Raw genomic sequence first — 27,943 nt, 5'->3', positions numbered from 1 at the left:
TAAGGGAAGGGGTAGGGAAAAAAACCCCAACTATTGAAGAGGAATTCTTTACAGTGGTTTGTAATGGGTTTTCCTCCCCTGCTAGATGTGGCTCTGCTCATGCTCTTCCTCCTGAAATCCCCTCAGGTAGGTGGCAACAGAGTCCCCAGACGACCTTCCTGCACGCCAGCCAGCAGGACGGTGTTCTCAGAGGCTCTTACTATTTTAGAGGGCTGCACACATTTTAGATGTTGATATGTTCTACTAATACTTGCAAATGAACCAGTAAAAAGGTCCCGCTGGTGCATTTCCTCTCTTCTTGACCATTTTCTGGCTATTTTCAGAAGCCTACCACAAGCAGCTGGGGGGTAACACTCTGATCTCTGTCATCAACAGGAGGATGTTTATCAGCAGTCTGCACAGCTCCTCTGGAGAGCTTTGTGTTTCGCACAACCTCATGTCAGTGAAGTTTTCATTAGTTAATGAGTGCGGAGGTATCCTGCTGGGTACTTCTCTGCTGGGAGATTGGGAGGAAATCAAGCTGGATAGGGATTTGCATACACAGATATGCTGGTGGAGGCACCGCGTGGATGAAAGCTGGCTTAGAAGGGGGTGCTGCCTGTGAGCCACGCGGTGTCTGGTGCCTCTCCGACGGCTTCTGGAGCTCACAGGAGCTCACGGGAAGTCCCGCAGCCTCGGGGCAGGGGAACAGCCCTTTTTTACACAAAAGCTGGCTTTTTATGATGTTATTAGAGGGATGACTGGAGGAGGTAGGAACCACTAGCACCTGTGTGTGTATTTGCTGGCGGGGAGTTCACACTGTTCCTGGTTTATTTTCATGGGCTGCTGCAGGAACTGGGGAAAAAAGAGGCTTAAGAAATACCAAAGTCCAGGTCCTGCCATACAGCTTTGTCCTTTTCTGTGTTTTCTTGTCTCCTTTTGCTTTAATAAAGCAAAGAGGATTTCCCCAACTTCACAACCATGTGGAAGCTGTCCCTGAGGCTTTCCTGGGGACAGCTGAGCCCCAGGAGAGGGGACGCCCATGGCATCTCTGACCTGTGGTGCTGGGGAGCAGACCCTGTCCCTGTCCCCCTGCTGCCTCATGGGCTCTGCTCCAGGTTCTCTGGGGGGCGTGTGGGCTTTTGTGCCACCTTGGCCCACCTCCCAGCAGGGTCCTGGCAGCCCCGTCTGCCAGGGAGCCTCAATTAGCAAGAGCAGGAGCTACTTGGCTTGGAGAGACGGGGTGAATGGTTCTGGAGAGCCTGGCAGCATCAACGCTGTTCCCCTAGAAAGCCCAAAGGGCCTTTGTGCTTGGCCCCAGGCAAAACGGAGTTAAGCCGTGAACATCGCACAGGGCGAGGTTGATGCTGAGCATGAAGAAGGCATTGCCCCGTTTTATATTGCTAAAGATACCTATTTAATGCTCTAAGAGAGTTTCTTTTCTGATTGCACACATTGCAACTAAATATTCCTTGGGAGATGAGTCAGTATGTGCCAATATTAACGGAAATTTTCAATATAATAATTTTTTCTGGTTAGGTACTGCTGTTTTCAGAGGCCCATCCTTTCACGGCATGAACGGAGCGTCCATGGCACACCTGGTGTCGGTATCTGCTTCTCCAGCTTTCTTGTAGCTGATTCTGGTTAGACGGGGATAGCATTTGCACTCGGGGGATGACAGAGTGTCCTTTATTTCTGCCCTCTTCAACTGCACGAAGTGTCCTTGCACTTTAGGGCAGAGTCCTGAAATTATAGCACGGTAGCTATTTTCTAACTGTTCCAAAGTTGACTTTCAGAGGCACAGAAATCCTTTCTCGTATCGTAACGCCTGGCTGAGTCGTGCTCTGCCCCGTCCCGTCCCGGTGCCTGTTCTCTGGTGACGCAGCGCCTGGACGTGGCGGATGGAAACCTGCTACCGGTCTGGGCACGGCCCGGCAGCCCCGCTGCAGGCGGGGGGCTCCAGCCCGGTCGGGGGGGACGGCGTGGGCTGGGGGGACAGCGGCGCGGGCTGCAGCCCCCTGCACCCCCCCGCGCTCGCTCACCTGGAGGGACTTTTGCTCCGTTCCCTTTTCAGATGGCGGGGAACCTGCCCTTGGGGTTCAAAAAGTGAATGTCTGTGCCACACCTGAAACCACAGCACGTTTATAAGCTGCTCTCTGTGCCGGGTATTTTGTGTTCTGTGGCAATTTAATGCTGTTTTTATTTGTTAACATGTCTCTGTAATAAAAAGAGTTCTCTATATTGATATATATTATTTTCTTTGTAATAAGCCAAAAAGCTCATTGCTGGTGCCTTTTTCCCGGGAGGACTCCCAGCCCGCAGCTGTGTTCCTGACAGTAACAAAGCAGAATGTCTCTGCAACTGCTCGTTCCGCCGCAGCTGGGTGAGGTCGGGAAGCAAAGGCGCAGGATGGCCCCCAGAGGAGCACACGCAGCTGCAGGCCGGGCAGGAGGATGTTCAGGTACAACGACGTGGTTGTTGGCGAGGGCCAGGCTTTCTGCTTCCTGCACCTGACACGGGAAAGGCCTTTGCCTGGGCTCGGGCTGCTGCTCTGCGAACCTTTATCCTGCGCAGGGGTGCAGCGAGGGCGGAGCGGACACGTGCCACGTCGTGACGGTTGCGGCTGCGTTACGGTTGCAGTGCTGCCGTCTTTCTCAGTCCCCCTTCAGGAATGGCAGCGTTTTCCCCCAATTACTAGCACCTGAGGACAAATCCTGCTTCTAGAGAAGGATGTTAGTTGGATTGTTGCCGCTGCTCCTTTTTTTAAAGAATTGGAACTGACTACGTTGGCTAAGGAAAATACAGACCTACAATGTTACGACATCGTTGAGACTGGAGAGCAGCGACGTCGGCTGCCTTGGCCAGCGAGACGCAAGGGAGGGTGCCCAGGAGACCACCACCACTCAGAAGTCACCGTATGGGGACTGAAGGACATTTATTGTCGTAACCAAAAAGAGGAGCCTGTCTGGCATCCAGGATAAAGACAAAACCGATTACACTACGCTAGGAGAAATCAAAATACTCACTTCTTGACTGTTTTAGACCGTGCTTGGGTCCCACGCAAGCCCTCAGCCTGTGCTGTGCCTCAGGGCAGACCTTCGCGCTTGGTGTTCAGCTCTTTTTGTAATCTTAAAATCTGTTGTTGTTCTAAGTACAATAAAGGCAGACTCTTGTTTGTTGGAACACTGCTCTGTGCGTGTATTTGGCTTTTGTTTCAGTTATCTGCATGAAAAATGTTATCCAGTGTGACGAGTATTAGCTATTGACGATGCCAGGAGTAAGTGGGTCGTTTTTCAGTGGATGAGGCTGTATGTTGGGTCATTTGTAGGCTATTTTTCACAGTCGGATTTTGCTATTAATCACATGTCTGAACTGTTAATTCATTTACACATCAATTGACTAATCCTTTCATATATGCCTCTTTGGGTCTTTTAAATTGAATTTCATTTGATTAATGTATCCAAAGCAAGGAGCTAATAAAGGCCAGTGTCCTCCTCCTTTTGTGGTTGTTCTCGCTATCTTTATGAGCAGTTGTAAATCCATTCTGCTGGAACTTCTTTATAAAATTGACCTGTGCTCTCTAAGAAATAAAAAAGGCTGCTTATCGGCCCACTTTTTAATTCAAGGCACAGATGTGAATGCAGCACAGGGTCAAGATTTTATTTGCTGTGACACGAGCCAAAGAGCTTGGAAAAAAAACCCCAAACCTCATCAGTCCGTGGCTGGCAATGTCTAATTGCACAGCAGCGGTCCCCCGCCAGCAGTGTCCTGAGCAGCACGAACAGCCTGGCCCGTGTGGAGCAGCATCGTGTTCTGTTATCAGAATCCGGTGCCGTCCCTTTGTGTCACAGTTAAAAATGAATGTTTCGGAGTTCACCCTTAATCAACACTGAAGAACCCTCCACTGATCAGGGCTGCGCTGCCGTCTCAGGTACTGGTCACCGTTAGCCCCGGTGTCCCTGTCAGACGTTGACTTGGCCACCAATGTGTCCCGGGCGGAAAGCCGAGCACGCCCAGGTAATACACAGCCAGTGGATGTCTGGCAGGGACAGTCGCCGATGCTAATAACTGTAGAATTGGTGAAATCTCTGCCCTGGCTCTGAATTCGGAGCACAGGGTCTCCAGACAAAGCTGGCAGTGCCACTTTGGCCTGTCTGTTGGGGAGTCCTTGCGCTGGCTCATGGACACACACACAAACAAGGGCTCCAGGGCGCGTTTGCTGTGGCGGAGCGGCCCATGACGCCTGCGCAGGTCACGGCCCCTCGGCTCTGAGGGGTTCATCATCCCCCAGCCAGAGGAGGAGGAAGGCCGGGCAAGGGAGACGTGGTGGTCGCAGGCGTGGAGGGGCTCCAGGGAAGAGCCCGGGGACACTCAGGTTGGCGTCTCGGGGCGACATGTTTCTACACAGAAACGTGTAGACACACACGAACTCCTGTGGAATCTCATGAAGCTGATCAGGCAGAAAAAGACCCTCGTCCCTCTTCACACCCCGTGGCACTGCCCCGTTCCCAGCGGGACTGACGGAGGCGATGGGGCTGCCCCAGCTCTGCCCCACGGCATCGCCTCCAGCTCAGTGCCAGCCAAGCAGGGGCCAGGGGCCACGAGCAAAGTCCGAGCCCCCCAACCTGCTGTTCAGGAAGAGCCAGGGCTCGGGCAGCCCAAGGGGACGCGGGATGTGCGACTCCTGCCTGGCCTGACCTGGGCGAGAGCTGCCCCAGTCCTCCATCCCAGCGGGGACAAGGGCTCGGGGGGCTCGGGACAGCCCAGCCTCCGGAGGGAAGGGAGGGACGCTCAGGTCAAGTGCTCTGTTCTTGGCAATGGCCTCTCTCTGGAGCACAAACCCACTTAATATCCACAATAACCCTTAAATTTAGAAAAAACAACACTTCTCAGCAGGGAGGAGGACTTACTGGGAGGTCTAAGAGGGCTGCAGAGCTCCCCTTCCCCCTGCCACGTTCATTTTTCTGCAGGTCTCTGCAGACTCCTGGCCCAGTTAGCAAACAGCCCCCGGCCAGGTGCCCTTTCTGGTCCTTTGCGGTGACAAATGCAGTGGGGCCTTTTCTGGAAGGCTCCGTCAGCCGAGCGAGCGGGGCTGCTGGGGGACACGGCAGCCCACGGGGTGCAGCCAGCTGTGCCTGGCGGGGGGGCCCGTCTGCTGCATGATGGGCTCTCACAGCACAAACCAAGTGAGGAATCAATCCTGCCTTGGGTTTTTTTTGGGTTTTTTTTCTGAAAACATCTCACATCAAGCAGCCCTAAAATGGCTCTGTGCTTTAAAGCAGTTTGCTCGCCTTAGTCCTTAGAACAGCCAGTGGGAAAACAGAAGAATGGTTCCATCTCCCGCCCGCAGCCAAAGCCCCACGTCAGTGGGGGCTCCCCGCTCCTTCTCCAGCTGCCGTCACCGTCTCCCATCCGTGGCAGCCCAGGCAGTTCCTCAGGCCCCCTTGCCAGGCGGGCTCAGGTCACCCAGGTGCTGGGTACGGGGTGCAGGGTGCTGGGCAGGTGCTGAGCTGTGCCGGTGGACTGGAGCTCCCGCATCGTGCTGAGGGTTCAGGATCTGGCCATTGAACTGTCCTGGGACTGATGTGTCTTACAGCACTTATTTATTCCAGTCACAGAACAGAAAAGGGTCCAGGAGGCAGCAGGACACGGCTCTCCGTGGGTCCGAAACTGCCTGTGGAATATTTAAACACAGGAATTGTGGCCGGGGACTGACATTTAGACAAACCTGGGTGGTAAAGGGCTCCCAGCTGTGGGTGGACGGTGTGCCTGAGGCCACAGTGCCTGGCAATGAGCACGTCGGTTGTTTATTATGGAAGTCTTTTAAATTTAGTTTAGTTTCTCCAATTTGCATCAGTTTTTGCAGCTCCCCCTGGGACAGAGCGATTACAACTCCAGGCTTGACCCGGAGCTCGGCCGCTGCCCAGCCCCGTGTTGGTGCTGCTGCGGAGCCCCCGGGGCCACCCCAGCCCCGAGCCGATGGGCTCCCGCAGCCCCTGGCTCCCCTCCTGCCCAGCTAAGCCCAGCCCAAGCCCCCAGGGAGCACCACGAAGCGCTCTGCGGCGCAGGTTTTATCAGCTTCCAGCCAGCGCGGGGTGACACACCGGCCACGCCAAGCCTCTCACGTGAGGCTTTTGGGGCAGTTTTTGTTTTTTTCAGCATGTGCGCCCACACCAGCTTCCCGCAGAGCTCAGCCTGACGGTCAGGAAGAGCGTGGGGGTGAAGAAGGAGGCTGGCAGCACGCACCGCACCGCGGGAGCTGCTCTGCCCTCGCCTGTGCCCCGCTCCGCAGCCGTGGGGCTCAGCGGGGTCACCAACTCCTGTGCTCGGCCTGAGGAACCTCCGCCAGCCCCGGGCTCTGCTCCTCACCCAGAACTGCCGCCGGGGTAGACACACAAGGAGAGGGCGAGCAGCGCCCTGCCGCCCCGTCCCCGCCGGGCTGGAGGGACCGGGGGTGTGCAGGGCACGGAGCAAAGGACACCGGACCCGCGGGAGGATGGGGGGGGGGGGCAAAGGGGCACGTTTCTCTAAGCCTCGTGGGAATGGCAACGTTTTATATATGATTTCATGAATCTTCTGCCTTTTAGCAGCTCTCACAGACTCTGATAGAGGCTGTGAAAGCACTTCTTCCATGAACTTCTGAAAATACAACGAAAATAAAAAACATTGCAGCTTTCCCTGGCTTGAAGCATCTCCTGATTTTTTTTAAGCCAATCGCAGGATATTTTCTGGTGGCCCGACTTTTGATTTATGGATGTATAGGCCAAGTAATGCTGCTGACAGCTGCCAAGAAAACGTCTGGTGCAGAGAGCTGGTCCTAAATCAGAGCATTCAGCTGGTTAATTGTGCAGCGAGTTGGGCCAGAGAGAATTATGGAGCTTAAAACTAAGACTCTGATCTTGCAAGCAGTCCTGTGTGGGTGGATTCCTGTGCCTTTATGGGTCTCTGTGCAACACATAAATTGAAGATGTCAGTGCTCCACTAAGTACATTTCAATGCTAAATTTATCATATAGCTGTGTCTACTGAAGTGTGCCTTTAACCTCTCCAAATTCTTCCTCTGGGAAGCCCTCACTGAGGCTCAGTCTCCAGCTTTGAAACTTCTTGTTTGATTATCTTTCCTCTGTATAAAAAAACTACAAGGTTTTACTTACGCTGGAAAATATTTTTCTTGCTCAGATGAAATCAAAATGTTTTCCTTAAGAAAGCAAACCATGCACCTGTGGGTTGGGACACCAGAACTGTTGGGGTAGTGCCTCGGTGCACATTCCAATTTGTAATCATTTAATACAAGGGCTAATGGGAAAAAAAACCCCAGTTTCTTTCCCTGAAATGCTGTTTTGAAGGCATCCATCCCCGGAAAAATTACAGTCCTGAAACGAAACTTTTCAGAGAAACAGGGATCCAGAAAAAAAAAATGGGCAAAAAAAAGCCCTCAAGCTTCTGCTTCAGCTCGTGCCACCTGGGCGCGGGGACCCAGCACCCGGCCCGGGCAGGGGACGCGCCAGGACGAGGGATGGGGTGGCCCGAGAGAGGATGGTGCAGCGGGTGCAACGCTGGGCAGTGCAGAAAGAAGGAGAAAAAGCACACCTGGACTCTTCTTTTGTTTTACTTCATGGAAACTTTATAAACACTTGAAGTAATCTACGCTTTTACATGACAAAACGGCTCCTAGCCGTGCTGGGCTGGGTGAACCCCGCGCTCCCGGCTGCGCTCTCGTGGCACCGCAGCAGGATTGTGCCCCGCAACACCCCCCCCCCCCAGCACCCCTCACCACCGGTCCCCAGCACCCAGCTGCGCTCACGGAGGACGAAAAACCAGCACAGACACATGTGACAAATCACTTTAAAAGGACACAGTGAAGTATGTTTCTAATAAGCTGCTTCTTTCCATTGTTCACAATGTCAGACTTAAAATTTTTCTGCCCACAGACCCCCACTCGGTCCCGCCCTGGGCGCTTCCCACACCGACAGCCTCGAGGGGTGCTCGAAGCGCAGCCCCGGGGGGGTGTTTTGGGAAAGGTTGGCTTTCTGTAGGGGAACGCCCGGGTGCCACCTCTGGGACAGCCACCAGAGCCGTGATGAAGCCGCTGAAGGGCTCGGGCTTTGGAGAGGGGTCCCAGACACCACAGCCCCTGCGCTGGTCAGGGCACGGCTGCTGCCCCCAGACCCAGCTCCCCCCTCACCAGCTCTTTTAGACACCTGACCAGAAAAAGACGACGCGCTCTGTTTCGGTGCTGCGGGAGGGTGCAGCAGGACGGGCTCCCCGCAGCTCTGACAAGCCCTGAGATCCTGTCGTGTGTAATACAGTCTGGGGGTTGAAATCTTTTTTTTTTTTTTTTTAAAGCCACTTTTACGTGCCGCTGTTCAAAGCAGGAGTGCAGGAGTGGGCGGTGGGGGCAGTGCTGAAGCCCGCAGCAGCAGAGGCACTGACACAACATGCGTGTGCCCCACGAACACTAATTACACTCAGCAATCAAGCAGAGCGGCGCTGGAGGCGCACACGGGGCAGGTGTTGGGACACAGCACGGGAAGGGCTGCGGCCGCATCCTGCCAGCAAACCTGCGCTGGGAGGGACACAGCATGCTCAAGCCTGGAGCACCCTGGCAGCAGCTACTGGGGTGTTTGGTCACTGGTTTGGGAATGCTCCCAGCACCCAGGGAAAATCACTCCAAAGAGGGAAACCTGTGGGAGGAAGCAGGGAAGCTGCTCTTTGCCTATTTACAGGTAAACGTGTTGGCTGGAACCACGACTAAGCCTCTACAGGTAACAGGGGTACAGGGGGGTTCTGGCTCAGAGAGACCTTCCAGACCAAAGGGCAGCACCGGAACGGCCACCGCTGAGGAAGGAGACCGGGGCATCTCTTGGATTGGAAAGGAATGCAACAAGCAAACCAGAAACTGGGTGCTCTGACCCATATTCAGCAAGTTTTGGTCCCCACCACCTCTGTGCTGGCCCATCAGAATAACCCCAGCATGGGAAGTTCCTGGTGGGCCTGTGGGAAGTGGATCTGGTGGGAGAGTGGCTCATGCAGGAGGAGGAGAAGGAAGAGGAGGAGGAGGAGGAGGAGCAGCACCTGCAGCCTCCTTCTCCTGGCCCCAGGGCGCTGCCCGGGAAGTGCAGGCGGGGGCTCCCCCAGGAAAAGCCCCCGGCCCAGCCCCGTTCCCCAGGATGGGGACACACTGACGCTGGGGGGGTGATGAAGAGACACCCACGACGCTCCCCCAGTCCCTGCCCCACACGGGCAGCATTTCCAGTAACACAGGCAGCTCCCGACACGCTGAGATAGCGCTCACCCAGCCAGGAAACCCTCACGGACAGGAAGGAGCTTCTCCTGGCGGGGGGGCCGGCCCCAGCCCCGGTCACTCCACCCTTGCACCCAAGCGGGGAGGCAGCCCCGGCGTTGTGACCCCACGGCTGTCCCAGGTCACCCCTGCCAAGGCGTGTTTCCCCCAAAAGCGAGCAGGGAAACGGCCCCCCCCGGCCGCCGCCGTCCCTCCCGCAGCGACAAGGGCCCCCCGGCCAGCTTCCTCCTCCGCAGCCAGCGCAGAGAGGGGCGGCAGGAGGGCCGGGACACTTCGACACAAACGCGTGGGGAGGGTCTTCCCTCCGTTGTTGTCTCCCTCACTTCTAATTTCTTGAGCCACTTCTGCCAGCATGCTCTGAAATCATCGTCCGGTAGGATAGCTGCTCTCCAGGGGCGCTGGCACTGGGAAAGTCCTGGCTGTGGCACATCCATTTCACAAGCACAGAGAATGTCCTGGGTCCAGCTGGGCTGAGGCAGTTCCAGAGTCTGGAAGAAGAAACCAAGCATGCTCTATGCAGCAGCGTGAACTCCTTAGCGCTGACAAAACCAGCACCAGAACAAGCCCAGACCTCGGCACCACGCTGGCGGCTGCCCCGAGGAGGCTCAGGAGGGGCAGATCTGGCTGATTTATTCCACACTGCCACCCCACACCCCTAGTGAAGAGCAGGTCCCACCTCGAGTCGCTGCCGTTCCTTCTATCGGGGTCTCCTACAGGAAGGACGTTTCTCCTCATCCTTCCTTTGCGATTCCTGTCGCCTGCCCTGGCCTCCCACCACCCCAGAAATGCTGAGTTTATGTTACATGTGTGCTTTTGGCTTATTATTTGGTTTACTGTCATAAACACGTACCTTTAGCCTCAGCTCTCATCACCTGGGATCCTGCCTTGTGGTGATGAAGAACTGTGTATGAGGAAGCAGAAGAAAACAGAGAAAAAATTAATACCGTTAGCAAGCTCAAGCTCGGATCCACAAAGCTAAACAGAGGGCTGGGTAACGGTCAGGTCAGGGATATATTTTTCAGTATAACAAATGACCTTGCTGTCAGGACTAGCAGACAACATTTATCAGACTTACACGCAACCTGCCGCGCTTCTGGCAGAGGTTGGTGATCTTTAAAAGCAGGAAGCTGAAGCTTATTTGAGCAGACAATATTAAAACTGAGATCTACTGCCATGAAGCACAACGCTTGCAGTCCAAAGCCCTGCCGACCCCCTGGCCCCAGGGCACAACCTGTCCCTGCATCACACGGTACCTCTGGTGTGGACTACGCCCCCACCTACAGTGTGTGTAGGACCATCCGCTCTCTGGTCTCACACCTCTGCCTGGCTGCTGTGATCTAAGCAGCCCTCCTCGTCTCTGCCATGACTTATCTCTGCTCCTCGCAAAGGCTGAGAGGTCCAACGTGCACTACGCTGACTTAGATCCACGCGGGATAAAAGGAATCCATAGATATATTTAGTACTTTGCAGATTTACGTTTAACTCATCAAGTCTGTTTCTGGATTCACACTTTACACTTTGTGCTCTTTGGTTCCAGCATTTCAGCTGAGACCCATCTTCTGCCCACAAGTACAAGAGGCCAGAAACGTGGGGGGGGCTTCCCGAGGGGCCTGGCTTGGCCTCTGCAGGAGCACAGGCAGCAGGGCTGCTCTTCCTCACACGCCAACTCCCCGCTGCCGGGCTTACTTGCTTGTTCTTCGGGAAGCTGTCTCAAAGAACTTTGTCCTGGAGGCCACCCTGCAAAGAGACAAGAGGTTGCTCCAGCTATCCATCTGATGAGGTGACTTGCTAATTAGATCCCATCTGAGCCCGGGGAAAGAGCAGTAGCACTAGCAGAGACTGGAGACCATCGCATTCGAATGACACATTTGCTGCCGAGGCCGCAGCCGCGCTCCTCATGCCACCAGCTCCCTCCCCTCTGCCCAGGCAGCCCTGGCAGCCCTCAGCTCTCATCACCCCACATGCCGGCTTATAAACCCCCACCCCTCACTTTTTACGGCCTCTCCTTCAGTTTTTACGTGCTTCGTGTTTAGCTTCCAGCTCTCCTCGCAGAAAGCAAAGTTCTAAGCAGCGATTTGGGAGAGCAAAGGCTCCTCATTTTCATACCTCGTGTCACTACGGGCAGGGGGAGGCCCTGGGGTGGCCCCTGTGAGCCCCCGGGCTCTGCTGGGATGGCAGGTGAAGAGAACGCGCGTCTTCACTGGATGCATAGCAGCATCCAGGTTATGGCCCCCCCCGCCAAACCAGTCCTGGCTGCTGGGCTGAGATCCCCGTGTATTCAGTCACCCCTCTTTTCTGTTTTAATTCCCACTGAAGCCAGCGGGGTTTCTGTCTCTTTAAAATCTGAAAGATCTGAAAATGAAGCTGAACCATCCTGTTCCCTTAAGAGAGATCCAAGCTGGCCCCTGTCCTTCCCCGGGAAGAGGCTCGCTCAGAGCCAGGCCAGGGGTGCTCTCAGCTCCCAGGAAGGGCAGAGGTGGTGATGGGACAAAGCTCAGCCCCAGGGCTCTACCTGAGAAGGTTCAGAGCTTTGTTCTTCCTGCGCACCGCTGGCCTTTGCCATGGCCACGCTCCCCTCCCAGGCCGTGCCCTCGGCACAGCTCGACATGACGTCCCACCCCACGCTGGGAACCAAGGTGGCATTTCTCCTCCTCTTCCAAAATGCCCTGTAGCGACACCAGCTCCTGCTCCCACCGCTCGGGCCGAGCTGCCCACCCCGGGTACCACGCGCCCGCCCGGGGTCGCCGCCTTACACGGACGAAGGCGTCTCCTCCGCCGATCCTGCCGTCAGGTCCGGCCTCGGCTCCAGCCTCGGGGGGACGGGAGCCCTGCACGGGGGGTCCGGAGGTCGCACGGGGGGACGCGTTATCACGGGCTTGTCGCTGTGGGATCGCGGCTTAGGGACACCGTCGTACTCGCCTGCAAGGTTGAGGATTACCAACGCTGAGTACGAAGCTCTGGTGGAGATGTTTGTGGAGAGGCATTAAACAGGCTGGTGGGCTTAGTTCTCTCTGTCTGCCCCAACGTCCTCTCTTTGAGAGTGGCCAGTAGCCAGAACTTAGGGAAAGAATCCCGGGAAAAGGCCGTTCCCATTCTGCCTGCCCCGGCGCAGCTCTCCTGGCCCTAGAAAGGGGCCGAAGCTGGACCCTGGGCTGACAAACTGACACAGTTGCTGACTGCAAAGATGATATTGCCTGGGAACGACCAGTTTCCTAAACAAAACTTCTGCAGGGCGAGGGGAATAGCACAGACTGGTGCAATCGCTGCCGCCCGGGGCCGCTGCTTCACTGAGCTTTTATCTTGGATGGTGGCACTACCTGTCCCCTGCCCCTGCTCGGAGTTCCTGCCTCGGCTGCTCCTCCTCCCCCAGACCCAGCGGTTCACTGAACCCCCGAAGCCTTTACTCGAGCCCTGGTGAGCCCCCACCTTCCCGCCGGTGCCCAGACCTCCAGCAGCCCTCGTGATCCTCTCGTCTGGCCATTTATACTGCTCGAAACCATCCCAAGGGCTGGGTTCCTCCCCTTCCAACTTATTTCCACTGCTACAGAGTCCTGTTTCTGATTAGAAATAAGTCAAAGATGTTTTTCTATTTGGTAAGAACTAATTGCTGCAACAACTTAAGCAAGGCTTTGTCAACCCCTTAGTTACTGAACCTCATTATCCCCTGGTGTGCCAGCTTGAACACCAGTCCTTAACCAACTCTCCTCCATACCTGTGTGTGTAAATTCTGATCCTGAATTTTCTCCTTGGTAAGCAGCATAACTTGAATTTCTCAGCAAAAGGCCTGTTTTCCAATCCTTCAGCCTACACCACTTCTTGATTTCTCCCGTTTTTCAAAATTAGCCCCAGACTGTGCACATTAAAGCTCAGTACAGCGTTCTAGCACTGATCAGCATCAGCACAGATGTAACATAACGTCAGTGTTGTCCACACACCAGTGTCTGAGGATGGACACAGCCAGTTTCATTCTGCTGTGCCTCCGGGACACGCTGCCAGCACGTCCTGTGTGATAACACAAAACCAGCAAACTCGGAAGCACTAAGGGCTGTTGGTGTATAAGCCGACTTTAAAAGCTATCTCACTCTTCCAAAAGCAGATTCCCACCTACCGTTTATGCCACAAATTTAAATTAAAGCCAGTAGTGTCAGTCAGAGGAATCTGATGTTTGTGCTACCCAGCCGGGCCGTTCTCTCCACTGCACACGGGAGTCATTTGTCAGGGACGCAGCCCATGTTTTATTTTCTAAATACAGGACTGTGAAGCTGTCAGGGCACGACAGCATCTGAAAACCACTGCAAAGTGCACGGGAAAAGCTGGCAATGTGCAGAAAGCATCATGGCTTTTATCGTGACCGTTGTCCTGAGTGTTTTATAAACCTCAGCACCCAATGGCCGCAGTTCCAGCCCCGCGCACGGTCCTGCCGCCCGCGCCCGGCGCTGCAGGGGAGAACGTCTACGGGCACACAGACCTGCCTTCCTCCGCTGAAATGGGCAACGCCAGCTCAGGTCTGGCCCCAAACTGGTTATTTCTACATAGGATAAATGTCCGTGCAACACTTATGAGAATACAAATAATAATCACTATGTGTATCTAACACCAACGGATGAACTGCTGAAATAAATGTTCCCAGGAAAGCCTCGGTAAGCGGCCCGACAGATAAAATGATCAGAAATTAAAATGCAAAAGTGACTTTTGCCATTTTCCTTGTCTCTGCTGCAGTGAGCACTGGCAATCCAGAGCGCTCACAGCTGCTTAGACAAATTGCTTCGGGTTTAATGCTCTTTACGTATCGCTACTCAAGGCTGAATTTTAAGAGCCCACTGCGCCAGGTTGAGCAATGGCTCAGCTACCCCGGGGACAGCGGCTTCACCTGACACCTGGGGCATGGGCCGGGCTCCACACTGGGCTCTGTGGGCTGTGCCGAGACCCCCCCATGAGCCACAGACCCGAAGTACCCACTGTCTGAAATCAAACGGGATGACTCGGGAGGCCGAGGCTGATCAAAGCCCCGGGCTGCTGGTCTGTGCCCACACCCCGGGCTGTTCCGGCCTCCCAACTCCTCGCGCTGAGCTACCTCGGGATGGCTCAAGGTGAGAAGCCCCCTCACCGCCCGCTCCAGGCGCACGATGCGCCTCAGGCCTCCCCGGGGGGAACGGCACCGGCCCCCTCGCCCCGGCCCCTGCTCACCCTCTCTGCCGTAGATCCCCGGCCGGGGAGCCGGTCTCCTGGCCTGCAGTGTGTTGGTCCTCAGGGCAGGGCTGGCCACCAGCCCGTTGGCAGCCTTGCTGGCTGGTTTCACTCCTCCGTCCTGCAGCCTGGCCACCAGCTTCCCCACCTCTGCCTCGGCACGGGCGTCGGGCCGGCCCTCGGTGGGGGGACGCCCTGGCTCGTCCCCCCCGGGCCGGGGCGTGGGCAGGCGGCTGCGGTGCAACGGTCTGGGGGCCTCCACGCCACTGCCATTAGGGGTCTGGCTGTGCCGCTCTGCTGTGGAGCCAAGGGGACAGACAAAGGGACAGACAAGGGGACAGACAGACAGCCGCGGGGTTAGTCTCTGCCCCGCAGTGATGGATCCCTCCCCCAGAGCCACACAGCTCCCTCCGTGCTGAGGGACGAGCACGCAAACGCTGAGGAATAAAGAAAACTGAAACAATGCTGAACAGCACAGAAGGTACTTATGGGTTTCTTTTAAATTTCCAGTACTCTTGCTCATGAGAAATTGCGGACCATGCTTTTACGCTCCAAAAATCATCTGCCTCATCCCTCCGGAGACCCAGGCACAGGGTGCAGCAGCGCTGCTGTGAACCCGGCTGCGCGCTGCAGCCTCGGCGCCAGCACTCCTGCTGCTGCTTCCAGTTCGGGGAGACACGTAAATGCAAGGCCATCCCCAAGGACACAAGCAGTCTTGTGATTTTAAAGAGCAATTTTGAGATCAAGCACCTTTTGCAGGTGCCAAAAAGTACACTTGTGCTATTAAGCCTAAAACATCATCAAAGCTCTGAAAACTAACAGAGAAAAAGACTTCCCATCTCTTTGGTGATGATGTGATCTAGGGCACAGCTTGCAACGACAATTAGAGCAAATTGGGTGCAGGGAGAAACATGATTTTAAATTGATGTGCCCTTCGATATGGTAATAGGGGCCTTAGAATTTCCTTACACTCAAATGAATTTAACAGCAGAGTTGTACTTGGGCTAGAAAATACTATCACTGGGTCCTGAAAAGGTGCTCCAGTGTTCTCGTGGTGGGTGCAGAAGCACCGGTGGCTGAGCCAGCCCTCGGGCCTCTCGGGACTGACGCGCTCCAGGGGACAAGCCAGCAGCACACAGCCCACCCCAGCCCGGCTCACGCCCTCCCGTCCCACCAGCTCCACTCCGCAGCTCTATTCCCATCACTTCACATTTTCGCCTCTGCTGCAAAACCTTTCCACTGGCCTTCTCACAGTCGAGAACCAGCTGCAAGTACAAAAAAGAGAAATCCCCATGGAGCTTGAGCTGTGAGGTGATGCGACCTATCTGTGAGTGTTTTTTTGCTATCCTGTCTCACTGAACAACAGACCTGTGGAGCGCGGTCCTGACTTTGTTATCCACATTGCTCCTGAAACGGTGGGAAAAGAAACGGGAGGGGGGAGAGGGAGCAGGGAACAGCCGGACTCACCTCCACTTTCTTCCACGGAAGCGCCGAAGAAGACGGGTCTCTCCCTCAGAGGACGTTTGGAAATGGTGATGGGTTTGTGCCGTCGCGCAGCCACCCGGGGAGGAGGCACCGGCGGGGGGGTGGTGTCTTCTGGAGGCCCGGAGTAGATCTGTGAAGGCAGATGTGTTTTGATGCCCCAGCCTGAGACGAGGGGCTGCTGCCTCCCCTCCAGCTGAAGGTCCACCTGCCCGGCACGGAGGTGGACAGTGGCCACCTCCGGCCCCTTCCCTGGGCAGGATCAGACCCCCCAGGCTGGGCAGCCCTCCAAGGACAGCGTGCCTCGGGTCCCTTGGCTCCTGGGGAAGGAGTCTGGCAAAGACCCAGCCCCTCCGCTCTCCACCGGAGCCGCCCATGGCCCAAATCACCGTGGACTGAGCCCAGAGGGCTGGAGAAGCCGGGGCTGCTCCAAACCACCCTGACCTGCCACGGTGCATGAGAGCCGGGCTGGGTCCTCGGACCCACTGGCTCCAGCCCTCAACCCCCGCCGCTCCCCGGGGTCGGCAGCACTGGGAAAGCCCCGCTGGCGGGGCTGGAGTGGGGCCGGTGCTTTGGTTACGGCTCTGCAGGCGCGTCCTGCTGTGGGCTTCCCTACAGCCCAGCTCCTCGCACGCCACTGCAGCGCTGGGCTAATTAACGCAGCACAATCACAAACACAAAAACGCGTAGAAGCAAATTATCCTGGAGCGGGCGAAGGGAGCTTTGAAGCTGACAGTTCCTGAGAAACATCAAGATTTCCGCACCAGCGAGGCGATACAATCTACAGAAAGCACTGAACTAATCACCGCATTGTTTTAGATTTAACGCCAAAAAACCCCTTCACCTCTTGGCTTACAAGGAAGCGTGTGGCACTACGAAATTATCTTGGATGAAATACTGCCATGAACACAATGCTGCTGGGGAGTTTTATCTCCTTTTCTCACTGGTCATGTGGCACCTACCCGGTTGGGTTTAATTTAGAGGTTCTTATTTATGGCAGTGTTTTTTTTAAAGAGCTGAAAAAGAATTAAACTTCTGGGCAGTCTCTTGAAGATCTGAAACACCACATTAAGGACAAAACCAACTGCTCTTGTGTTTTTCCCATGGATATTAACTGAATTGCTCCCTCTATAGAGGGAGTTCCTACGGGCAGGGTAGCACGAGCTGCCACGACGCAAGGCTGCACGGCCCGACCGGGGAGGACGCGGAGCTGGTCCCTCCCGCTGCCGCACAGGACGGCTCCAGCCCAGAGGAGGGGAGCTGGTCCTGGACCCACCGAGGAGCAGAGTCACTGCTCGTCTTGTGATAGAAGAACAATCTTAGTGTGTCACCCAGAAAGATTTTAAAACGAGGAAATTTAACATTCTGATTTGATTAAGTACGTCATTTTCGTAATTCAAACCAAAAGCACATTCTGTCTTCTCCCAGCCAAAGAGCAGTTCTGGGAAATCAAGATGGGGATGAGAGAGAAAAACAACCCTGCTTTAACCTTCTTGATCCCAAAGACCAGGCACAAGTCCCAGAGCGAGGGTGGGCACCGGCCTCCCCACACCTCCCTCGGCCGGGCAGCGCAGGGGATGGCTGGACTTGAGCTGCAGCCACCGAAGAGCAGCAGCTCATGTTTTATTAAAATAACAAAGGATTACCTGCAACAGGGCAAATGTTTTGGAAACATCAACCTCATTCCTATATATCAAGAAGAACCCAATACTGTTTTTTGAAGAAAAAGCAGTGTTAAGCTCCCCATGGACGCTTATACGGGTACCACAGAATGCTGTTTTCATGGGATGCTTTCCAACATCTGAAAACCGTGCTGAAACCCACCGCAAACTGCTCTTTTGAAGATGTGGGTGCAGCCTCTGCTTTCTAAATTAACATCCAACTTAAACAACTTGAAGGAACAAAGATATTGACAGACCCTCATATTTAGAAGGTTTGTACAGCAAAGAAGGTGTTTCCAGAGCAATCAACTTATTTAATTTAACCATGGCACTGATATATAAGCTGTGGAAACAGTAATTATCCACAAAGACTTCGTGAATAGTTACTTTGTCCTTACAGTCTTCATATCACACCATATAAACCACCTCCCTCTCTTCCTCCAGGCTCATTTAAAGTGTTTGCTCCCGTGTGAGCTGCAGACACTTTCAGCTCTCTGACGCTGAACTTACAAGCTCAATCTAATAAACGTTACTAACTTAACCTTATCATTGAAGAAATTAAAAGCAAGCAAAGAGATGCCTGGCTTAATTAAAGATTTAATTCCAGCTCCTGGAGGTGTGTTGGCTCAGCCTGCACCACGGGTTGTGCCAGAGGGGAGGACAGAGGCTCAGTTCTGCAGCAAGTTGTGTGAGGATCCCAACGCATGGACGATTCGCTGTTTTACTGTGGGAACTTACTAAAAGTTCCTACACAGACCTACAAAGACACTGACATGTGATTTTCATGAGCTTCCTGTGCAGGTACTCAAAGGTCTCTCTGAGCTCTTTCACCCCGCTTCTCTGGTTTCAATCCTTGGCACCACAACCGACCCCCCACCACCCCTCAGCCCCTCTTTGGTTGCTCCAACCCTACATCCACTTTTGCAGGAGCCTGCTCCTTCAGCTTTGGTCTCCTCTTCCCCGCACGTGTGCTGCCCTGCCTGCTACCCCATTCTCCCCCAGCACGCAGCATCCTTTGAAGGATGGCTTCAAACCTTCCCCTCCTCCAGGGCATCAGGGATTGTTTGGACACTGTAATGTAAATTATTTTGAAAAGCTGAAGGACCAAACTCGCTCCTTCAAACCCAGTGCTGTTATCGGTAAAGCAATCTGGTCCTTGATGTGCTGACCCAAATGCAGACGCTGATCGAGCTTTTAAATATTAACATACAGCCCTGTCACCCTCTGGCCACCCCGAAAACCCTAAGCCACTGTATCAGGTATCACGAGGAGAACACGCTGATACAGCAGACAGTGGAATCTTCTGCTTTCCGTCAGGAGACAAAGCGCCCAAAGGGCACAAAGCTGTTGTCTACACGTGGATCTCCAGGACCCGTCACAGCAGCCTAACCCAGGCTGGCGTTTAGGCACTGCTCTCGGACACAAATACTCAGCCAAGCTCCCGTGGGAGGCAAAGGCCGCTGAGGCCTCACAGCCCCGCGCAGAGCCCTGCCCGGCTGCCGCCCGAACCCTCCTATGACAGTCCCACCCCAGGCAGCAGCCCCCGCCCTGGCCCTCTGGGCACAGCTGAGTTACTCCCCTCAGCCTTTCAATATTTGTCCACTTTGGGCTTTTTTCCCCGGTATTAATAGTTCTATAGTCTCAGCTTGGACTGTGCCCACTGAAACCAGTTACGCTCTGGTCTAGCTCCTGTCTTCAGCAAAGGAAAGCGTCAAGTCCTGCCATGTCCTGGCACAGAACAGGGTTTTTTTTCAATAAAGATTCCTCTTATTTAAAAAGAAAAGCAAAAACCCCTAGACTCAGGTTTCCTTCAGAACTAGCTAAAGGCAACAGGGAGGAACATATCTGCTATGCTTTGTCTCCCTCTGAAGCATTTCAGAACAGTATATGACATAAAAAAATCCCTGCCCCTAAGGAGACTCCAGGAGGAGCCAGAGCGCCACATCGTTGCCACAGCAACGGTTGGCAGGAAGAGGAGGGAGCTGCGGGAGCTGCCCGGCTCCAGCCCTACCTTCCCAAAGTGCTCGATGAGGATCTCCACTACGATGTTTTGGAACTTGATGTTCATCATCGCCGCCACGGTGTCCTCCTGTGCTCGCATGAGGGTGGGCCCAAATATCACCCCCATGTTCGAGGGTGACATCAGGTTCTCTCGGCTGTGCTCGCAGACGCTGCGGAGAGGAGGGAAACAAGGGACAGGGTTGGCTTTGGGTTGGGTTTTTTCAAGCAGGTCTTACTCTGAGCAATAAAAAAGGACACAGTAAGAATCGATCACTCAATTTTCTTCATTTATTTCAGGAGAATTTGTTTCCCAGCCCCACCAGAGATAAGACTTGTCTCTAGCCATGCCATGCATGTTTGGCTAGGACAACTGTTTGGGAGAGCAACGTGCTGACAGTGTTTTTATTTGATCCCTTCCCGCTCCCAGCTCCCCTTTTAACTGCAATCAGAAGTCATCTGCGCAACACATACACAACAGGAATCATTTAAACCAGAATATCCTATTTATCCAGAACTGACTTTTGGCTTTAATTTTTCCTCTCTCTTGACAGAGGAGGACAACGCAGGGAGCACACTTTGGAGGTTTTCAGTAAATCTCTACACAGGACCTTCCTTCTGAAAGAGCCGCTGTTTCACAGAACAGAGCGTGCTCTGTCCAGCAGCCTTCGAGCTCCGGAGGAACGCGGAGTGGCACCAACTGAGGTGGGCACTCCCTGCTTCCAGAAGTGAACCACGAGAGGGGCTGACGCTGACACGTAATGAATTCTGGGTTTGCCCTGTAGCTCTGGTGTTAGAGGCTTCTGCCAGCACGGAGGGGAGAGGGAACAGAATTTAAGCGTAAACACTTCAAGGAATAAACACGGTGACCACAAGCACAGCGTTAGCTTCATCGGACTGTGCGCCACTCAGCTCTGCCACTTAGGCAGAAAGGTTTTTAAAAACTACACAAACACACGCGGGTGAAAGGCTGGAGCTGGGGGGCAGGTAGGATCCCCCGCCAGCCCTCCTCCCCCCAAGGAGGGGCCACGGCACCGCAGGACGAGCACTCGCCTTCGAGTGTCAGGGCGTGACAATCCTGTCCAAACAGTCCAGATCTGGAAACGGCTCCTCCAAAGGTCCAAAGCCAGCCCTGCCACACAGAAGCCGTTGCTTTTGCAAGCCCTGGTCTCTCCTGACCCGCACACAGGTTGCTCCCTGGCTCTGGCGCTTCGGCATGGCCCATCTCTCCACCGCACCTCTGCTCCTCCCCGGGGTGGGTCAGGCAGAGCCCCCAGGCCGAGCCTTCACCTGCGGCGTGACAAGGAGGGAGGCAAACGCCCCTTCCCCAGCGCAGGGCTGGTGCCGTTATCCCCCAGGAAGAGGCCTTCCCAGCGGCTCACTGGGGAAGCACGCGGGACCTGCGCTGCCCGGTGCCACCCCGCGTTCAGCGCACCTGGGGAGAGCAGAGAGGGCCAGGCTTAAGCCGCTGTGCTGCTCCATGGGCTCAGACACTGAATCCACAGAGCTGGAGGTAAAACCAACACAGGCTTCACATCCAGCCCATGGGCACTCGTCCTACAGCCGCTCCCCAACCCCAGACTGAACGGCCTTGTTAACCGGAATGAGAGGGACAACTTATAGCTCTGCTGTCAGAGCTGTCTGACATTTCATTTTCATTTTATAATTATTTCCTGCTTGGTGATTGTCAGAAAGGGGATGAAAGTGGCAATTAGAAGGAGAAGCATCACTTAATGCAGCGGGTAGCAAGGGTAAGCATACATTTGTGCAGTCCAAACGCAAATTCCTTAGGGCAACTGCAGTGGATACAATTTGGCAAACCTGCCACAAAAAAAAGGCTTGTTCTGCCCATTCCATTATTCCCCTTACTTTGGCTCCAGAAAAAAATGTCTGCTTACTTGACGAGGTGTTGTATGAGGAGCTCTAACATCTCTCTGTTCTTGTCAGGTAGTTTATAGACCAGTGCGTGAATGGCTCCCAGCCTGTAATCCAGGTTGTCAGATTCTGGAAAGAATTAACACAAAGAAAAGTTTGTGCCCACCACTTGCAAAGTAAATACGTAAGAGAAAGATAAAGCCAAAGAAAATCTGTGGGAGCTGTTCCTTCTGCAACATAGGGCTGGCTGGCCAAACCCGGCTTACACAGCAACAGGGTACTCGTTGTGGGAAACAAAGTGACATGGAAAGAGGCAGAATGAAGCTTGAAAGGGAGCTCGGGGTCGTACTCGGCCCCTGAGCGCAGCCAGGGAAGCAGGTTGGGCACGGCCGGGCACCCCCTCTGCACCCTTGCCCCGCACCCCAGCACACTCACGGCACCCACGGCCTCTCTGCTGGGTACCTTATCAGCCCAGACAGCTGTGACTCTGAACTAGGCAGTAAAACATCGTGCAGGGAAAAAAAATTGAGTCCCTGACCCCAAGGGGTCACCCTTAGAAGCATAAATAATCAAGAAACAATAAAATACTGGGTGTGAAAAGAACAGTGTGGGATCTCAGTAGCTGGGAAGCTGAACGGTGCAAGTTTCTGAGGGAGGGCAGGGAAGGGGTTATGGTTTTGCACCCACCCAGCCATCATGGGTTTAACCAGTTCTGAAACTAATAAATCTCAGGCTCGAGCACAATTGGTAGGTGGTGGAAAATTCTCCTTTCCAAGAAAAAGCAAGTGCTACCACCGTGGAGGCCCTGGGGCGTGGAGGACGCTTTAATCCGCAGGGTTTTGGGGTGAGCCACGCGCTTCCCTGTGCCAGCACTCTCACGCTGAGGGAGAGGACCAGCTCCCTGTATCCCTCCCGTCTCCATCTCCTTTGAGATACAGCCGAATCAGAATTATTATGGCTTATTGGAAATGGCCAGCACAAGCGGGGAGCGGGGCACTGGCCGGGCTGGCCCTGTCACTACCCCTGTGTCACCTCTGTCAGCACTGCCTGGGGCTCAGTCCCAAGAGCTGAGCAGAAAAATGTCTTTCATGTACTGGTAGACACGTTGGATTCAACATCCCAGGACAAATGTCAGCACCTAAAGGGAGCACTTATCTATCTGCGTGGCCACAGCACATCCCATTCCCTCACAGGTTTTAAAATATATTAATACTATCGAGAAACGATTCTTCTGGGAGGCTTGTGCTGCTTTCAGGCTAACTGACAGCCCCTGGCTCTCCAGACCCTCTGGGAGCATGAAGCCATGTCAGAGGGAAGAGCACTGCAATAGCCGAGGGGAGGAGGGAAGAAATACCACCACGTCCTTGCATGATGAAGCACTCAGAAGCGAGGGCGGCGCGGGGGGAGCGGCCGGACACCCCGTGTAGGGCTGGCAGAGCTCTGCCAGGTGATTTGGGTGTCCAGTGGCTGGGGAGGGCAGGGCGAGGGGTGTCAGCAGGGCAGCTGCGGGACTTACTGGCGGCCAGGACCAACTCTTTGTGGAGCTTGTAGGTCATGACGGGCTCAGACAGGTTCCTGCAATAACCAGAAAGAAAACTGAGCTCAGGCAGGGCTGTGCGACCTGCTGGCGACTGATCTCGAAGGACCGACGGGCAAATCTGCTCATTGACTAGCACCCCCAGGTCCCGGGGGCATCTCCCCTGAGCCAGTGTTATCTAAACAGCCCTTCCCATGGGATGTGGGGTTTCTACAACAGGCGTATTTCTCAAAAAAATTAAAAAAAAAAAAAATCCATTCCTCTTCCCAAAGCCTTCGCCACTTGTTTGCCCTTTCTCACAGCCAGATGTTCACATCTGGCAGGTCACTTTTCGCCTGCACCAGCCCCACTCTGTCACGCCCCCGGGCAGTCGCGACCTGCAGCCCTACCTGAGGTAAAACTTCAGTGAGCTGGTGATCGTCTTGATGTCCCAGTCGCCGCTCTGGAGATCCACGTCCCCTGGACATTTTGGATCTGGAGGAGGGACAAAGTGGCTTTAAAATAAGGCCCGTTTTGAGGCTCTTAGTAAGCAGCAGCTCTCAGGGAGGGGGTGTTCTTGAGAGAAACGAAGCTACAGCAGCACATCAAGAAAGCTGCTGATTCTCATGGCTGGGAAAAGCAGAACAGTACCAGTATTTTGGGAAGGCTGAGGAGCGGCGCTAACCAGGGACAAAGGAAGAAGCAGAAGGTAACACTTGAGCAGTGATAAAAAGTGAGTGAGGGCATGTTCTCTAGAGTTTGTTTTTTCCCAGCACAGCCAGGACTGGCAGAAATGACACATTTCAGCAGATCCAAGACAAGCTTTCTGATACCCGAAGCAATCTGAGCGCCCAGCTCCAAGCCCTCCTTCGCAGCTACTCCCCTGAAGGCTGTTCTGGAAACATCCCACTCGCTGCACGGGGAGGAGGCAGCTCAGTACACTCTGCTCCTGCCTGCCCTTGCCAAACATCCACATCAATTCTGTGCCATGATGAGGTATGGGACGTGGCTGGACGGTGGGGGGCAGCTGGACTACAGAAATAATCCGCATGATTTATTTTAAAATAGGACTGGAGACAAAAAAAAAAATCTACCTCCTTACTGAAGTTCAGGGTGAAACCCTTCTGCAGCAGTTACCTCTGTGTCGTTGGACTTTCCATCGTGAGGTGGCAAGTGGTCAAGCAGACCAACGCACATGAATAACATGAAAAGCCACTCACTGGTGGGGTTCAGAGGAGAAAACCCCAGAGCTACTCCCAGGGCGGGTGAGAATCGAGAGGCAATAAAAACTTAAGGCTAAGTAATTAGTCATCAGGCAAGCGTAATGGGATAGCTGGCTGAAGTCATGGCTCCACGGGAATCGGGTACAGCCAGACGTCAGCACAGAGCAGCCGTTTTAATAAACAACAATAGTAAACAATAGTAAAAAACAACAGTAAAAGCTTTGGAATACTACATGAACATCAGATGTCTGTGCAGAGAGCCGGTGCGAGCCCGAGGCATGAAGGCATCGATGTCAGCGCGCTTGGAGCCCCAGGGACGGCGAGAAGGGCTCAGCCTTTGGGCACGGGGCACATCGGCCCTTGGGGCTCAGTCCCAGGGCTCGTGGCCAGCCAGGGGCTCGCCGGCCTCGGCCAGCTCCAGCCTGGAGCAACACTGCTGGGCCGCATCAGCCCCTGCCATGGGGAGGTTAACACTTCTGCGGAGAAAGGCTACCCACCAATTTACAGGTTTGTAGGAAACACAAGATTTGGTGCGCAGGCAGGCTGACAACAGAAATGCCTGCACTGCTAACTGCAATGTATACTGCAGGAGGAGGAGGAGAGGGCTTGGGCTCGTCCCTCCTGGCCGTGCCTGCGGCAGGAATGTGTCCCCAGCATGTGGCTCCACAATGCCGGAATATTTTCAGCACGCGACGGGAGGCTTGTCCCCCCTGCTCCAGGGTCACTGCCTCTCTTTATCTCGATGCTGCTCACTGAATTTAAAACACCGGTTGCACCACCAATAAATAAATGCAGTTTAAAGGGAAAAGCTCCAGGGCGGGTTGCAGAAAAAAGCCCCAAAAGGAAGGGGGAGGTGGGGCCACAGGGACCAAAAACCACGCTGGACATTTCCCACTGTGAAACCTGATCCTTGCTATCCCTCTTAAACAACACAAAAACAGGACAATCTAGTTGCACGGAATAATTAATTCTTACCAAAAAAGGCATTCAGCAACTTCTGCACCTGAATATTGCTGCCCACGGTCCGGTAGACGCCCTCTGTAGCAATCCCTGGGCAGGAGAAAGCCAAGGAGCGTCAGTCACAGTGCAGCCCGGCCGCAGGAAGCCCCAAGGCCCCATCCTCTCCCAGGTCCCGGGGATGCCTCTGCCCTGGGAACCCCCCGCCTCTGCCCCCCCCAGCACAGTGGGTTTTCTCAGAGCCAAAGATGAGAAACCGATGAACGAAACCAGCGTGAAGGTGGAAATTCCACCCTAAGTGAATTTGGTATAACGACGTTCCGGGCGGCGCAGGATTCCTGCTCCTCTGACAGGCCTTCTCCAGTTCAAAGGCAAGGTCTCGTTCCGTGGACTAACAGCACTTCGCTGCGAAAACGCAGTGCGACTCGAGCCGCGGGGAGCGACGCGAGGAGGGCGGCACCTCACCTTTCGTCTCCACCGCGTTGATGCACTTCCGCACAAACTTGAAGCCGACCTCGTTGAGCTCCACTGTGTCAGACAAGGGGAGGGTGTTAGCTGCCGCGGCACCAGTTTTGGGACCAGTGATGCCAGGGACCAGTTTTCCCACGGAAAACTACCAGGAAGGGCCCAGCCCCAGCCCCTGCTCAGCACACCGGGCTGCCGTGCCCCAGCGCACAGCCGGGTTCACACGAGCATCCGCATCCCGCCATGAAAACACAGGCATTCTGTAAGTCCTGACAGGCAATCGCTAGGTCCATATGTTCCCCGTTTTTCCTTGAATTCATTCCATGAGTTACAGCATAGCTCCCTATCTCCCTCTGTCTTTAATCATAAAAGCATAAATCAGAGTTCCGCCACATGTGAATTTGTGTCTGATAAGGAGCTGATTAATCATTTCCAGAGCACTGCAAAATCCGCAGTTAAAGCTCTTGCACATCACAGGATCGTGTAATTTCTGCTTATCTACTTGACTAGATTAAAAAGCAAAAACAATACAGCTTGATACGCTGAGTAACGCAGAACACAGGTTTTTGTTCCAGCCAATTAACCACAGGCTATCTCCATGCCTGTCTTGCAGGCACCACGAAGCAGGTAGAAAGCCAGGGGTTTTTTCTATATGCATATTTCAGCTTCTGTAATCACACTACTACTTCTGCTATTTTTAGTAGGATATATAGAAGGATTGTCCAAGTTATAATGGGAAATGTCTTTCTGTTCAGTACAAACTTTTATACTGAATTTCTCCTAAATGGCCATGCTGATGTTTGGAATTTTTTTGGTTTGGGTTATTTGTCCGGAGTGGGGGGGATTTGTTTTTTTATTTATCTTTTTAGCACAAAACATTTTACTGGGAAAAACAGCCACCGGACACATCTGGACCAAGTCCAGTGACAGCACAGGCCGCGTTGGCAGATCCTATGAAATCGCTGCGTTTTCTGCAAGTTGTTTATAACAATTCTCTCTTTGAGCAGCAGCGATGAAAAGCTCAGACGTATCTCAGCTCTCACGTAGGAACGAGTAAAGACGCCGTTAGGCACAGACCCGCTCGGCACTGAGCAGTATGCTACAACTTGGAAGTCTCTCTAGCTCTAATCTATTAAAAATAGAGTGTGTTTACTTTTGTGAAACACTGAGTCACATTCCTTCCAGGCGTGTAATGCAAACACAGTCAAACAACAGGTTTCATGCTTACGCCTCTCATCTTGCTACCTCTACACTCATTAAAGTCAACTCATTAAAGTGCTGAGGAAAGTAAGATACCGAACGCAGGTTTCCCCCCAGCTACGGGAGCCCCAGTTTTCCACAGCAGCACGCTCAGCCTGCCCCGGGGCTGCTGTGAGAGGGGGGACATGGGACAAGGCGGCAAGGTGGGAGCTCCAGGGAGCTGTGTACCACCTCTCTTTTTCCTATTATAACCTTTGCTAAGGGAAATGTCCTCAGAATTGCTCAGTGATCTTTTTTCCTCTCTGTTATTCTGGGTTTTAGAGGTGCAAATTGAACTCCACATCCTGCTAGTTCTGGCTAAATAAAAACTGCACGTTGCAGTTGATAACTTTCACCGTTTGGAACTCATTCTTATCTGGCCTCACTATCGGAGACTGTGATGGGAGGGGAAGAAGTGACGCTGCAGCCATGGGGGGAACACGCAGGCTGTGCAGCAGAGACCCGGGAGGAGGGTACGTGCAAAGGAACGCACTGCCCGACCCCCAGGCAGCCTCGACAGCCCGCAGGAACAGCAACAGAAATGACTCACTTTCTTCCTGTTTCGTGATGGGACTGTGGTAGATCTGAAAAAGAGGAGTGAATGGGAGAGGGAGAAACAAAAACATTATGCAATGTGATTCGATATTTATTTGCAGAAGAAAACGCAGCACCCTGTAAATCACCCAAAGCCGATCGCACACAGGAAGACAATCTCCCAAAGAAATGTCATTTTATAATTAAGCAAGGCACCATTATTTACACAATAAATGAGTTTTTGCTGACTTCCTACACTTCACTGGAGCACCTGTTTTTAGGAAAGAGGTCTCCCCAAAACTGAACAGGAAACTTTGTCCTTTAGGCGCCCTGTAAAAACAGCAGCTGGGTGGTTCAGCACACGGGGGTGCAGTTTTGTTGTTTGCTTGCTTTTAAAAATTCAAGTGTCAAGATATCCCTTCATCCCATACAAAAATACATTTTTGGTTTTTTTGTTGATAGTAAGCAGTGGGTGCCGTTCTTGATAGAAAATCAAGAATCCTTTATACATAATCCGACATCAC

The 27,943-nt window shown here is 53.8% G+C and overlaps 1 protein-coding gene across 4 annotated transcripts in view; it reads right to left on the bottom strand.

Annotated features, from left to right (window-relative positions):
• Positions 1–7,818: 7,818 nt before the first annotated feature.
• The window catches only part of OPHN1 (oligophrenin 1), a 59,006-nt gene continuing 38,881 nt past the window's right edge, over positions 7,819–27,943 (bottom strand). For 2 of the 4 annotated variants that reach the window (XM_074834894.1, XM_074834897.1), the window contains exons 12-25: positions 27,436–27,469; positions 25,647–25,709; positions 25,200–25,274; positions 23,412–23,496; positions 23,002–23,060; positions 21,509–21,614; positions 19,624–19,783; positions 15,937–16,084; positions 14,470–14,766; positions 12,729–12,839; positions 12,036–12,201; positions 10,969–11,019; positions 10,133–10,183; positions 7,819–9,770 (exon numbers count right to left, since the gene is read on the bottom strand). In XM_074834894.1, the coding sequence (XP_074690995.1) occupies positions 10,141–10,183; positions 10,969–11,019; positions 12,036–12,201; positions 12,729–12,839; positions 14,470–14,766; positions 15,937–16,084; positions 19,624–19,783; positions 21,509–21,614; positions 23,002–23,060; positions 23,412–23,496; positions 25,200–25,274; positions 25,647–25,709; positions 27,436–27,469 (1,398 nt within the window). In that variant the 3' untranslated portion in view covers positions 7,819–9,770; positions 10,133–10,140. The remainder of the gene's footprint in view (positions 9,771–10,132; positions 10,184–10,968; positions 11,020–12,035; positions 12,202–12,728; positions 12,840–14,469; positions 14,767–15,936; positions 16,085–19,623; positions 19,784–21,508; positions 21,615–23,001; positions 23,061–23,411; positions 23,497–25,199; positions 25,275–25,646; positions 25,710–27,435; positions 27,470–27,943) is intronic. The other 2 variants (XM_074834895.1, XM_074834896.1) reach the window with 2 other exon arrangements.

The sequence above is a fragment of the Strix aluco genome, chromosome 10, assembly GCF_031877795.1.
Source record: "Strix aluco isolate bStrAlu1 chromosome 10, bStrAlu1.hap1, whole genome shotgun sequence".
NCBI lineage: Eukaryota > Metazoa > Chordata > Aves > Strigiformes > Strigidae > Strix > Strix aluco.
The sequence above is the reverse complement of the archived record's forward strand: the minus strand, read 5'-3'. Positions and strand labels throughout refer to the sequence as shown.